Source organism: Branchiostoma lanceolatum, chromosome 14, assembly GCF_035083965.1.
Source record: "Branchiostoma lanceolatum isolate klBraLanc5 chromosome 14, klBraLanc5.hap2, whole genome shotgun sequence".
NCBI classification, from domain to species: Eukaryota; Metazoa; Chordata; class Leptocardii; order Amphioxiformes; family Branchiostomatidae; genus Branchiostoma; species Branchiostoma lanceolatum.
The window spans coordinates 3,024,438-3,038,686 of NC_089735.1; the positions used below are offsets into that span (position 1 = coordinate 3,024,438).

At 38.8% G+C, this 14,249-nt stretch overlaps 1 protein-coding gene across 1 annotated transcript in view; it reads right to left on the minus strand.

Moving 5' to 3' along the window:
- The window catches only part of LOC136448910 (collagen alpha-1(I) chain-like), a 52,862-nt gene that overhangs the window by 13,193 nt on the left and 25,420 nt on the right, over positions 1–14,249 (minus strand). Inside the window, exons 23-33 of the mRNA XM_066448620.1 lie at positions 12,236–12,268; positions 11,402–11,434; positions 10,952–10,987; positions 10,296–10,331; positions 9,902–9,964; positions 6,530–6,562; positions 4,858–4,884; positions 3,938–3,964; positions 3,686–3,739; positions 3,014–3,040; positions 1,438–1,473 (exon numbers count right to left, since the gene is read on the minus strand). Of these exons, the coding sequence (XP_066304717.1) occupies positions 1,438–1,473; positions 3,014–3,040; positions 3,686–3,739; positions 3,938–3,964; positions 4,858–4,884; positions 6,530–6,562; positions 9,902–9,964; positions 10,296–10,331; positions 10,952–10,987; positions 11,402–11,434; positions 12,236–12,268 (405 nt within the window). The remainder of the gene's footprint in view (positions 1–1,437; positions 1,474–3,013; positions 3,041–3,685; positions 3,740–3,937; positions 3,965–4,857; positions 4,885–6,529; positions 6,563–9,901; positions 9,965–10,295; positions 10,332–10,951; positions 10,988–11,401; positions 11,435–12,235; positions 12,269–14,249) is intronic.

Consider the following 14,249-nt stretch of genomic DNA (forward strand, 5'->3'; position numbering starts at 1 on the left):
GCCATGCCGGGAGTGCATTACCTTGGGAGATATTCGTCCTGCTTGCACAACTACTGTGTCGGATATTCCAAGTGGTACTGGGAAAGAGGTGCATGCACACAAAACATCTCACCCTCTTCCCTATCCCAGATGTTTTGTGTACATTCAAGTAACTTGCCTAACTAATCTTTGGAAACTTCTGCCCTAAATAAATGTCTTTTGATATCAAAACACCGCATAATCGTGCAGAATATATCATATTTCGTCATGGTGTTATCGTGGTTAATCTGTTAGTACATTGTAGCTGCAGTACATTTCATCACAGAGAATAAATTTCAAGCAAAGCTGGTCAAGTACATTGCAGTGCCAAATGCTTCCTGGCACAGTCAGCTATCAATTTTCCTGATGAGTTTTCTTCATGGAAATCTTCAACTATTTTCCTGTATAGGATATATACAACTTGTAAGCCTAATTTTGTGCAAGACATGTGTTTTACAATCCTTGCACTTTCCAAGAAGTTTGGCACTGTCTCCATTGCTTATATTCAACTGGTAGTCCACATGTAATGACCGTGCTGTGAGAGTTATTAGGTTGTTACCTTTTGTTATAAACCATTCCATAACAACAGTCAGTTACGTCATGCCCAAATATCTGTCAACATTTGGGCTCGTTTTTTGTGGCTGGATAGATGGCTTCATTGAGTAGTCATGATTCTGGCATTAGAAAAAGGAAACCTTAATTGTAAACATCAAGAGTTTTTTTGGGATTAGTATTCCTTTCTCCTCGACCTGAATATTTTTGCGTTACGTTTTGACGGCTACTCAGCTAGGGTCATTAGGCAGCTGCCAAAAGCAGATAAGGACATTGAGATTGTGGAAAAATAATCATATTCTCCTCAGCTTAATTTTCAGAAAAATCAAGAATTCGCATTCGTGAGTAGTTCTATCCTGTTCGAAAATCGGGATAACAGGGTTCTTTAATCACAACCAAGATATTTACAACATTACAGCTGACGTTTTCGTGACCGTCTGTCACCTTCCTCTGGGCAATACTGACCGGTTCTACTTTGGGGGATATAGACTCAGTCCAGTTGGGAACACATTCTCAAGAAGTAACTGACAATTGTTAACTTTCCTTTTTTATTGATGCTGGACAATATTTATCTTTGTACATATGCTAATACTTAACGTTTGGGACATTTACATGTACACCTAGCTGCAGTGCAAAGTAGAACCAGTCATTATTGCCCTGCGGAAGGTGACAGACGGTCACCGAAACATCGGCTGTTCTTGTAAATATCCTGGTTGTGAATAAAGAACCCTGTTACCCATGAGTTTGTATTTCATGTATTTTTGTGTCCAGTGAACTCCAAAGCCATCTACCAGCACTAGGGATTGTTTTAAAGCCCCACAGAAGTGTGAGATTTTGAAACAACCCCATCTGAACAACAGGACATACCTTATCACCCTTCTCTGCTGCTGGACCAGGATCTCCCTGTAGAAGTGCAAGAAATACAGTCAGAAAAAAAGCCGCACGTATAATGAATGAATTTCAGCCTAAATGTAGTAGCTGTTAGTATCTTTTCCGTTGTCTTGCTAAGTTCTTTATATACTGGATAAACTGCATATCTCAGTAAACTCCAAGCAGATGTTGGAGCATAAGATTGTAACTTAATATAATGTTTTCTGTCTGCAAGGCATCTCTGACAGCGATAAAAAACTTAGCATGACAATCTATGTTTCAAAAATCACAAAGAAATCATCACGATTCAAAAAACAAATTCAAACAGAAATAATAGTAATAGGAAATTGATGTCAAAGAAGACAAGTTGACATTGTAACGTTATATCCATTTAGTACTCATAAAGAAATGTTAGTTAGGTAAAAAGGCTTAGTGAGTAGAACAGTAGACAGCTCTCAGTTATAAAAATGTTGACAAGATATCACAAGGATCCTTGAAGAAAGAAAGAAAGACAGACAGTAGTTGTTTCACATAAGAAAATATTGATAAAGACCTGTCAGATAGTTAAAACTACTTTAGAATTTCATTCTTACAGTTTTCTTCTTTTCATCATGTACATGAATGGTTGCTGGCATATGATTATTACGTTCTATTACAATCATAAACATGTACAAACTTTGGCTTATCGATCTCTCTGTATCAAATCAAGGATGACTGACTTCAAGACTGTAACGTTACATACAGATATCGTTTTTGTTTGTTTACAGCACTCAACAAAGACAAGTTCTGAGATGGTCACAACAGGTAACACGAAAACATGAATGGAGGAGATAGAGGATATAACACAAGTTAACACATCTGATGACACATACAGGGATGTCCAATGCTATCAATACTTTCATATCATACAAAACAAAAGTTAAGTGACAACTTCTGCTATCTGCTAAGTTTAAAATACATGTACTAGTCTCCAACCAGACCCAATGGATTGCAAAGACCGTATCCAACTGAAAGATGGAGCTGGTAAAACGTACTTCCTCTGCCAGTTTGATAGGTCTTTATGCAACCTACAGATCTGCTTGGAGATTAACATGTACTACACAGGAGAATCTGGGGATACATTCCGATTCAAAGGGTGCTTATAAACTTTTAAATATTTGGTCAATAGCCAGGTCAAGGACCTTCTGATCTTTCTTTGAATGGCTGATGTCTTGATATAGATTCTTGATATTATAACTGTTACTCTTTTTATACCATCTCAAAAAACGATATCTTGATAGTGTCTGTTTTACATATCTCTGTGGTAGCTTACATAAGGGATCGAGTCGAAAGCTGGTAGTCTTTTTTTTATATTTCTCTTTTTCAGAACACACAAGTAAAGACTGAAAGTTTTGTTAATTCAAGCGTTTAAGAGCAAGTGGTGAAAAAAGTTGGTTAAGTTAATTTTGTAAGAAATGAAACTTGATAAAACTGGACACTCCCTGAGTTCAACATTGGACAAATGGATTGTTAGGTATGGTAACCAAGGGTAACGGTAACCAACGGTTACCACTACCTAACTTCACATTCGTACCTTGGGACCTGGAATTCCATTTATTCCCTGGGAAAATAAAAATAATGGGTACCAAACTTTAAGTTATTAAAAGCAACAAAAATATGCAAAACAAGCAAAATGTTAGGAGTAACAATACACATGCAATCCTCAGGCATTGCAATATGGCTATTTTTTCATAATAAAAAAAAACCCAACAACTCAGAGTAAGATAAAACAGTAGTACATTAAGTAGTTGGTAATACTGTAAAACATGCATTTCCACACAATTTCACAACATGCCATTTTAAACAATTCAAAAACATGCTATTCAAAACAATCTTACATAAAGTGAGTAGCAGCATGCTGTGTAATAAAGCAAAACTGGCCATGTCTTAACTTGGCGAAATCCACAGCAAAAAACAGTCACCGAATGTGGAGTTATAAAACATGCAAAAGCACCATGCAGTATGTTATGTGAAAATCAAACTGTATGTGTACATATGGTAAGGTTAGGTCACTGGAAAGAGTAGAAATTGGCCAAAAGGACCAGAGGAGTAACATGTAGCTGGCCAGGGAGTACAGTTGGCCAGCGAACTCCTCTGGCATGTTTATCTATTTTGTTGGCCAATCTATACTTTTTCAGTGATCCATGGAGCCTGGTAGAGGCTAGGTTAAAGGGGGAGGAAAATTAATTAAGAAATGGTTAGTTACGGGAATTCCAGGATCTCCTCTCTCCCCATTCTGTCCTTCATCGCCCCTTGACCCCTAATGTTCCGTTCCGGAAAAGAAAAATGACAGAAAATGAAACATAAAGATAAAAATGGGAAAAATCAAATAGCATGTATACAATGGAAGAAATAATAAAAAATGGAAGGTGGAATACTTTGTTCTAATTCGTCTCACACCGCTTAGTAGGTTTGTAGTACTTAGTAGAAGTTACATGGAAGGGAGGGGTGAAAATACCTTAGGTCCGACCATGCCAGGGGCTCCCTGTACAGGAAAAATGGGAGAGATTGTAAATATTTTGTACACGCCGACAGCTAAGGCTTGTAGTTAATACTAGAAATATCTTATTTAGAGAGGACTACTGCAAATGCAGTTAAGCTCATAGTGGTTTAATGTTCGTGCTTCTTGCGGTAGCCTCTTCACCCGGAATCAAAACAGCCTGTACTGTCTTCCTGCCTGCCTACCACATTGTTTCAAACACAAACTAAAAACCACCGCAAACACTCCATTTTCTCCCTACCACAAAATCCAATCACCACAAACTTAAATGCATTCACAGTACTAGTACCGGTATACCCCTAAGACCCTTCCCAATCCAAAAGGTGTTTTACTTTTGACCAGCTAACTGATAATAAAATCATACAAATATGTAAAAAGTGGTAAAATAGTACCACAAAGAAGAAATTGTTGGTTCTATCATTCAAACATTTAACAAGTGTTTAAAGATGTTTTGTTTTACAAATTGGCAGAATAACATTCATGCAATCTAACATCATGCAATCTAAATCTACATATACTTTTTATTTAGTGCTTTGCTAAGGACCGGGACTGCCTCCAGGAAAATTCTTGACATAAAATGGATTTCATAACCATAAAATGACAGATTTAAAATCAACAAGGGTTCCCAAACAATGTGTGGGATGGAAAAAAATTCAGCGAGAGACAGTCCTGATCTCAACCAAGGACGAAACCATGCATTAGGCCACACCAATTTAATTTCTTGGTTAACGGATTTTTATTTTAAAAAAAAAATTAAATTTTAGCCTTCTGTTTTCATGAATTTTTTCTAAAATTTTTTTTTTTTGAAAATAAAAATCCGTTAACCAAGAAATTAAATTGGTGTGGCCTTATTATCGCTACACGTGCGGCGTACTCACCGGAGGACCAGGCAGTCCATCCTTGCCCTGAGGAAAAGTAGTACAGGTCCTAGGGTTAGTAACTATGGCAACAACATCCCTCTGTACATTCCCTCAGTCTGTTATTCTCCAGTTAGTTCCAATACCATGGCAACAGCAACCATGGTAACGGTAACCATGGGAATAATGTCCATCCTCAGCCTATCTATCCCCATAAGTCTCAGGTACTTCATTCACAAAAATACTGGGTTATTCTCCAATTAGTTCCAACACCATGGCAACAGCAACCATGGCAACGGTAACCATGGGAATAATGTTCATCCTCAGTCTATCTATCCCCATAAGTCTCAGGTACTTCATTCACAAAAATACTGGGTTATTCTCCAATTAGTTCCAACACCATGGCAACAGCAACCATGGCAACGGTAACCATGGGAATAATGTTCATCCTCAGTCTATCTATCCCCATTAGTCTCAGGTACTTCATTCACTAAAAATACTGGGAAGGCAGTTTCCAATACGCAAGAGAAATCATCAAAAAAAGTTCTGATAATCAAATACTGGCGCTGACATATGATGGAAGTTAGTTAAGTGAGACTCTGAACATTTTCTATGGTCTAATGTAAGGAGGATACAACAGTACTCAACAGGGTTTTGTGTTCGAGTTAGTAAATATAGTGTACATGTAGTTACCATCCTTCTAGATGGTATTTGTCAATGTTAGAGAGTTTTGCTACATCATGCTCTGACTCTGATGATACCAACTGGACAATCATCCAGTCAGGACATGCTATAGCAACTATGTCAGGCTGGCCAGCACATGGGGAGATTACCGGGCAATCAGACGACACTTTGTGTAGTACTGCTGTTGACCAGACAGAGACAAACTGGAGCCAAATTTTCTTTCTTAGGCCACATCAATTTGTTTCCTTGATTCTCCAACATTTTAAGATGAAAGTATAACAGGCCGCGGCGAAGCCGCATTGCACTACCACTAGCTACTTGTCATGAGCAAGCATCATGCTTCACCTCAATTGAAGATGACTCCTTTACCTTTTTTATAGCAGGCGGATGACAAGAAAACAGAGGGCAGGAAGGAAAACCTCAGTATTCTCCTCAGTAGACTGTATTCGCGGCATAAAACTGAGTGAACCAAGGCATGAACTTGGTCATCAAGATCTGTTTTCATTGCGTTTTTATAGTTAAGCATCTGTTTCAAAAATTGTAGAACTAGCCAAGCAAATTGCTGTGGTTTTACATATACAAAAGGTATGTCTACCTTGTCCCATCAACGACCAGAACAGGTCAAAGGACTGCCATCAAGCATCGTCGCGAAGGTGATTAAGTTTCCTTTTTCCTCTGAGTCTTTCTTGAGAAACTACATTACATGTATATAAAAGAAGTCTGAGCGCAAAGGGAGACAAACCTTCAGCCAGAGAGGAGAGCCACGCCTCGAACACTATAAAGAACCCATCACACTTATCGAAAAGAGTAGGGGTCCTTCCCGGTGTGAGTGGATCAAACCAATCAGCCTGGTCTTATGCAGCTTGTACTTACTGTACCGAACTGGTGTGTTGATTACGACTAAAGGCGGTTTACCAGTCGTGCGAAACAAAAAACGTCCCATGTACGAGCCAGCCTGGGTGTGTATTTTTATGAGTACAAGGATCGTGTTAGGGGACATTAGTCTTACCGGTTCGCCTGCTTTCCCTATCCCGGCAGGGCCCTGAAAAGGTGGCAATGGTAGCACAGGCATCACAAAACAACATTCCACACACAGGGGGACATGGGGGGCATTCACTACTGGTACCAAAGGGGTCTACTCATCAGTAGTAGGCTTGTGTTTCTTTTGTGGTTGATCTGCTCGGAACAGGCGACACGATAAATCCGGAAAGACACTCTAAATCCAGGAAAACTTTAAGACATTCTTTTTTGGGAAGGCTATAACAATATCTGATACTGATGATGTTACATCATGATGCTGAATACCAACAACTAAAAGGGAAATCGCTTTTATTCTATGTAATATTCAGTTTGCCTGAATTCTATCTAAGGCTCCCAGAATTCTGTCTAACTAGGTTCCCAGAATTCTGTGTAAGGTTCCCAGAATTCTACAGATTTCTGGCTGACATTCTCAGAATTCAGACTAATTGTTACCTAGATATAAACAACCATTTTTACATCATACTTATACACATTTGGTTGATCTACTCACAAAAATTAAAGTTTTCCATAGTTAGAGTGTCTTTCCGGATTTAAAGTGTCGCCCGTTTCAGGTAAGTAGTCCACACTACATGAAGGAAGGTTTACATGGGTTCATATGACAGGTCACAGAAAACTTCAGGCTAAACTCAAATAGATTGAAATGTGACATAACAAACAGCCCCTTTCCTTCAGCCACTTAATTTCAGCCAAGGTGGCTTCTTTTGAATACATGGCATTGTGATATAAAAGCCAGGGTCAAGCCAATATAATCATGGACATTACGAAGAAAAACAGTCATTATCGAATCAAAGGAGAACTGAATTTTCACTGAAAGTTGTTATAGAAAGATTACGTCACAATCACATGTCATTACAGGTTTACAGCTATTTCAACTTTCATGATTTCAGGATATTGCCATTAAAATGCACACTGTTCGACATCCATTATATAAATCCACAGGTGAATTTAACAGATCTGAATCTGTGACATACATTATACTGCCTTGACCTGTAGACAATGCATTATCACAGATTTTATAACAAAAGGTATTACAGAGAACAATGCACAGTACTTAAGCCGTGCATTAACTCTGATGCCATGATTTGTTGGCAGCCCAAATAAGCTCATGACATGTGCTTACCTATGCAACACAAGCTAAAAAGCTTATAAAATGCACAAATCTAGAAAAAGACACTTCGCACCTGCATTTTGTAAGAGTTTAAATTACAGTTTCCCCCAGTTTTCCAATACTTTCCGAAGTTACATTGTACTTTTTAAAACAGTCAATGAAGGTGTCTAGGGATGTGTATACATGTATCTAAACATAGAGGTACAGGTACTGAGGTTTCGTTACAGGATTTAGGTACAGCTTTGGACCTGTACCTGCACCTGAACAATTTGACAAAGTAAACTGTAGTCTTCAGAATGTTTATCAAAACTTCATGTATCTTTTGCAGACAACCCTTTTAAGGGGATATCAAGGATGGTGCTGATTCCACCCATAAAATTTTTTCTTTCATCTTTTGCCAGCGCTAAATTTTCATCTCTGTGGAAGGAATTACACTTTTTTTAAAGTTACAAATTGAAGTTGTCGTTGAGTGTAAGTCTGTGCAGGTACAGTACTGGTACATAGATGTTCCGATATTTTGAACCTGCACCTAAATAATTTTCATGGTACCTGTACTATGTAACGTTACAGTACACATCCCTAGGTAAGTCACAACCTATATGAACTGCGTGTAGACAATTATTCTGCATCTCTTGATGCCAGAGCTAATTGAATGACTGGTTTTAACTGTTAATTATAATGAAATCTAATAAAAAGGTTAATTGCTAGAGATTACCTCCCAGACTCTTACAAAATGCAGTACAACATTTAGATAATGCAAGTGTTACCTTATACATATGAGACAAAAACACCCCCTATCCATTGCAAGCACAGAGGGAAGTGACCATTGGTTAGTAGAGTGAATGGTTAGTATTGGTGCACAGCAATTCTGTTAGCCAATGGCAAGCCGTTGTTAGCTGTCAATCAAATCCACAATGATTTCAACCTGACCAATAGAAACATTCCAGTCGACTGGACGTAAAGTTCTGAGAAGATACACTTCTGGATTAAGACATCACCGATGTTTTAATAGAAATTGTTTTGGTTACAACAAATAGGAAGGCAGGGTAATAGTGTACAAAGACGTTTCTTACATTTTCCCGGTAGTGATTTTTCCTGCTGTTTCCAATTCCTTGCTTTTGAGTAATTGTTTTGGCTACAGGCAAACAGGAACGCAGGGGAATAGTGTACAAAGATGTTTCTTACATTTTCGCAGGGCTGTTTTTTTCCTGCTGTTTCGAATTCCTTGTATTTAAGAAACGAAGTAGTGAAACCTCTGTTGCATAACAGGGGGCATCTGCTTGAATCTCAGCACCGGTGTTTGTTCTAAGCCAATCCCTTTTCTTCACTTTCACTTTCTTAAGATGAAGTCTCAAAACTTTCACTGCAAGTCACGCTGGCATATTCATTGTCAAGATCAATCCAATCATGAGTAAGCAAGGAAAAAATGTTAACGATTATGGATTCATGATAATTTTCACACATGGACGTGATGAGAGGGGGGGGGGGGCAAAAAGTCATCAACAGACTCGGTCACATGACATGGGAATGCACATGGCAGCTGGTGCGGCAATGATTTTGAGAGCCATTTTGACCTTGTGTTAGCATGACCTTGACCTGTGGCCTCTGACCTGCCTAGATAATGGAAAACTTACCACGTCAGCTAAAGAAATGAATCATTTTCTTCTATAAACAAGACCAATACTTAAATATTTCAACTTCAAATAATATATCAACAAGATGTAATGTTTTGTACAAAGTCTCAACATTTGCTAAAAGTTTTGTGCAAGTATTAAAAAGGTCAGACAACAAAACTTAAATGATTATATCAATGATAATCACTATAAGCTGAGATATAATATCTCGCTTAACTGACATCATTCGCATTTCAACTCATCTCTATCCTGCCCAAATCCAGTTATACAAACGAATTAACCACAGCCATTTGAATGATAACAATTGCGTTGCTTTTTAGTGATTCCACTGTCCTTTATCAACCTTATAACTTCTGCCTAACTCTGTAACCAATAGGGAATTGGGTGCCAAACAGCTACTTAAGGTAAAGTGGTCAGTGGTCAAAGATCACAGGTGCAAGTTCAGCTAACAAAGGTCAAACAGGCAGAAACACACTTCAGTTTGTGTCACTGAGTGCCATTGCATACCCAGAGGGGGGATGCATGGGGGAGGGGGGTTGGATTTAGATGATGGTTAGGATCACACCAACACACAGGTGGAACTTTTGTGTGAACTTACAGGTAGCCCCATTGGTCCTCTGTCGCCCTTTGTCCCTGCCGGTCCCATTGCACCCGCTGGACCCTACGGTAGGGAAGTCAACGGCACTACTCACTACACTAGCAGTGTCACCACTACATCATACCTCACTAGGGAAAATATGGCAGCGGCACCAGTGTCATTAAACAGCATTAATCGAGAAGCTGTGGCAGAGAGTGGTGTTAAAGCCGAGTACCTGTGGGCTACACCAGTAAATCTACAATGTAGTAGTGTCTCAGGGAGCTACGGGCAGTGCTATATTTGTTACAATCATTCCTATCATAACATATATGTTTTTCGTTTATTTCCTAACGTGTACATTTTTCCCTGACTGGAGACAGTTGTTTTATCCTCTTGAATAATGCATGAGTCTTACCATTGCCCCAGTTTTCCCCGTGTCACCAACATCTCCCTGTAAATGGTCAACAGAGAGCCCAGTTAAGATAACAATACCACAGTCATGTATCTTCTTCTTTGTATAACCATTATACATATGATGGACAAGATGCATGGTCAGACCTAGAGGAAGACTTACGACATAAACTTGTACTGGTGAACCAGATTATGATGCCTCTCTTGTACCCGTTAATACTGAGGATTTGCGAATCAGGATTCACCGAGGCACAGGGATGAATCCCGATTTGAGAGTCCTGCTATCAACGGTCTGACTCCGATTCCAATGCCAGATTTATCGCGATCTGATGAATCCATCTTGGGTGTGAATCCTGATAAAAGCGTGATCTTATTGATAACCAGCTACCCAACATATTGATAATACTTCTGCAATGCACTGTAATGCTATGGATAACAAGTGAAGTAGGTACATTCAAAACTGCTCAAGAAGACCACCCAGGGACATAGAAAATCTGGTCAATGTGGACAGGTGGTCACTATAGTATAGACAGGATTCTTAATGCTTGTGTCAATGGGAAAAATTATCTAAGGGATCACAAAAAAGTTGTCCTTATGTAGAGGTGGTCACTTAATGTACAGTTTTGACTGTAAATCTAAGATTCAATTCAACTACCCTACCTTAGGTCCTTGTTCTCCTCTTAATCCCTGAGCTCCCTGGAAATGAAAAGAAAACAGAAAAAAAATTAAGTACATGTTATCTTCTCTGTGTACAGAAAAGTTGTTTTTTTTTCTTTACAAAAATTATGATTACGGTATTCTTTAAGAGGGGCATCGGCCACGTGTATGAGGGAGCTTATGGGATCAAACCACTGCATGTTAAAGAACCCAACACACTTATCGAGTATCGAGAAGAGTAGGGGTGACCCCGTGTTTGGATGCAACATCGTACATGTACTACATTTGTATTTGAAAAAGCATCATGCTTCACCTAGGATGACTGCTTAACTATAATCTTACCTTACCTTGAGACTTTACCATGGTCAATATTGACCGAACAGAGGCCATATACATGTATATACCTTACATTTTTACAGACAATAGGGAAGAAACAAAACTCATAAATCTTACCATTGGTCCTGGAGGGCCTCTTGGACCTGGCATCTGAAGGTTAACAAAACAGCATTGTTAAAATCTGTAATTGTGACACATAGAGCTGTGTACCGTACAGTCCAGAGCTATGTACCGTACAGTCCGATACAGTATCGGGTACAATCAATTGGGTACAGGTCCAAAAATACCTGACCCTGCTGTACTGGACCTGACTCAGGGCATGGCCACTTTGACAGATAAAATTGCTATGAAATTACGGTGGCAGTGCTCTAAAGCCACTCTATTAAAAAGCACAGAAAACACATTTGCATGGCCGGAGTCAAATCTTCATCTGTGTTTTCATAAAAATAATACTTAGCTCAATCAAATATTATGTTTTTACCAGTTCAGACATGCTTTTGTCCTTATTGAAAATGTAGCATTTTCCGAACAAGTAGTTTAGGTACAGGTTCAGATCTGGACCCGTGTACCTGTACCTAAAATTTGTTTAGGTACACAGCTCTAGACTGACACATACATGTAAACGAGCCATAATACCTACTGAGTCTACTCAATGCAGTTCTGCTGCCAGAAGCGTCATCATTTGTTACTACCCTTTGACAAAGACATGGGTTTTTTTCAGTTGTAAGTACTTTTTTGGTGCACACGGATTTATGAAGCGATTGCAGTCATGATATTCTCTGCTGTTAAGATGTCCACTTGCTACGTTTTCACCTTAAATTGTTCCGGAACCAAGAAAATAAATTAGCGTGGCCTTAGTACCAACCTTACGTGCTTGTGAGTTTCTGGATAGAAACTACATTTTGTATATCAACCTACAAGACTACAGAGGAGTTAAAGAAAAGGATGTACCACACGAACAGCGGTTCCCTCTCCAGCATCACCCTATCATTAAGAGAGAGGATAGGGGTGAGTAATTAAAGAACAACCTAACGACATTAGTCTACATTGAATCCTAAAGTCAGGACATGACCCAGGGCTGTCTCCAAGACCCGTCCATCCGTCCCGGGACGGAAATTTGCTCGTAGACCGTCCAAAAAATCTGAACTTTTCATTGAAGAAAATGCATTTTCATAACCTTAAATGCCAGATTTACCAATGAAAATTAAAAACATGGGCTCTCAAACAACGAGTGGGACGGGGTAAAAAAGTTAAAGCTTAAGAAAGCCCTGGGCTACATTGAATCCTGAAGTCAGGATGGAAGAATATGGTACAGCATCACTCTGATAATTATAATTAGTATATATTTCACATGCTTTAACGACTTATTCACAAACTAGACTAGGTTATGTCATAGACTTGAGAAGTGTTGAATATACCTACTGGGACAAAACAGAATTAACAAAATTTCTATTACAAGCCAGTAAGGACTGTTTTGGAAAAGAGAGCCAGAAATGAGTTTGAAAAAAAATCATAACTTTAATCTTTGATCCAAAAATAGTGATTCTGGTGACGTATCTCTAACTCAAAGAAAATCTACAACTCTTTGCATGATGAATTACAAATCGAAAGCATTACTTTAAAGAACAGTTAGCAGCATACTACATTACAGCAGTTATGAGCCTTATGTCAGAAAGAATAGTTTCTTTAGGGCATCAGAAATACAATAGATCCATTTGTAAATAAATTAGAGGGCCATTTGTTCTGGCATCAATGTTTTGTGCATGCATAAAACCAAAGGTATGTCAATGACATTTCATCATGGCACTTTGTTTTCTTTGCCATGTACATGTATTGTCTGGAAATGAACCCCTTGGTCCTCTTACAAGAGTAGTGTCAAGCAAGTTTTTATCCTTGTTACTCTAAACAATTGCTGGTACTTTAAGAAAACGAGGTCACATAAGAGCCAAAGCAAAGGTTCAAGTACAATGCATATCAATAAGAAGACAGTGTGAATGTATGGGAAAACATTGTATGTGTGAATGTGTTTTTGTGAGTGCGAATGTATGTGTGTGTCTGTGTTTTTTGTGTGAGGGCATATGTGTGTCACACTATGTGTGTGTGTGTGTGTGTGTGTGTGTGTATGCGTGTCTGTACAAATGTATGTAAGTATGTGTGTATGTGTACATGTATGTATGTCTGTACATGTGTATGTAAGTATGTATGTATGTAGTCGTGTGTATATATATCTATGTACATGTGTACGTACAATGTAAGTACATGTATATGTGTGTGTGTGTGTGTGTGTGTGTGTGTGCATGTCTGTACAAATGTATGTAAGTATGTGTGTGTGTGTGTACATGTATGTATGTATGTATATTTGTGTGCCTGTGTGCGTGTGTTTGAAAAGAAACCACTTTTTCTGATTCATAAGACAACTGGGGAACATTCAAACATTATCACTAGAGGTGTGGAGATGGCAATTTATCTACGCAGCACACACACCACTCGGGAGGAACTATCTGTAAATTACCGAGTCTCCCTTTTTGCCATCAATTCCCTAAGTCATGAGTCAGACACGCACAAGTGCAACGAGGAATGGGGGAGAACGACAAGAGAAGCCAGAGAGATGCAACAACAAGAAGGGGAGGGAGAGAAAATAAGTGAGACATGGTACCTGATAGGAGAACTTAGGAAGTAGATTGAAGCACATTGAGGTTGTTACAAATGAAGATATGAAAATAGAGGAAAGAAAACAGAAGACCAGTTCCAGTAGAAGGACATCGGACCCAGGTATGGTCAACAGCAACGGTCCCTCTCACATGGGCAAACATGTTGTATTAATCTCGATTTTGAAGTTTGTTTGTATTGCATACCCAGTAAACACCAGGTTTCTAATGAAGAGTACAAGCTGCATATCCAGCATGGACCCCTAGTCTTTTTGATAAGTGTGATGGGATCTTTTTGACTTGCTTGCTCTCCTTTG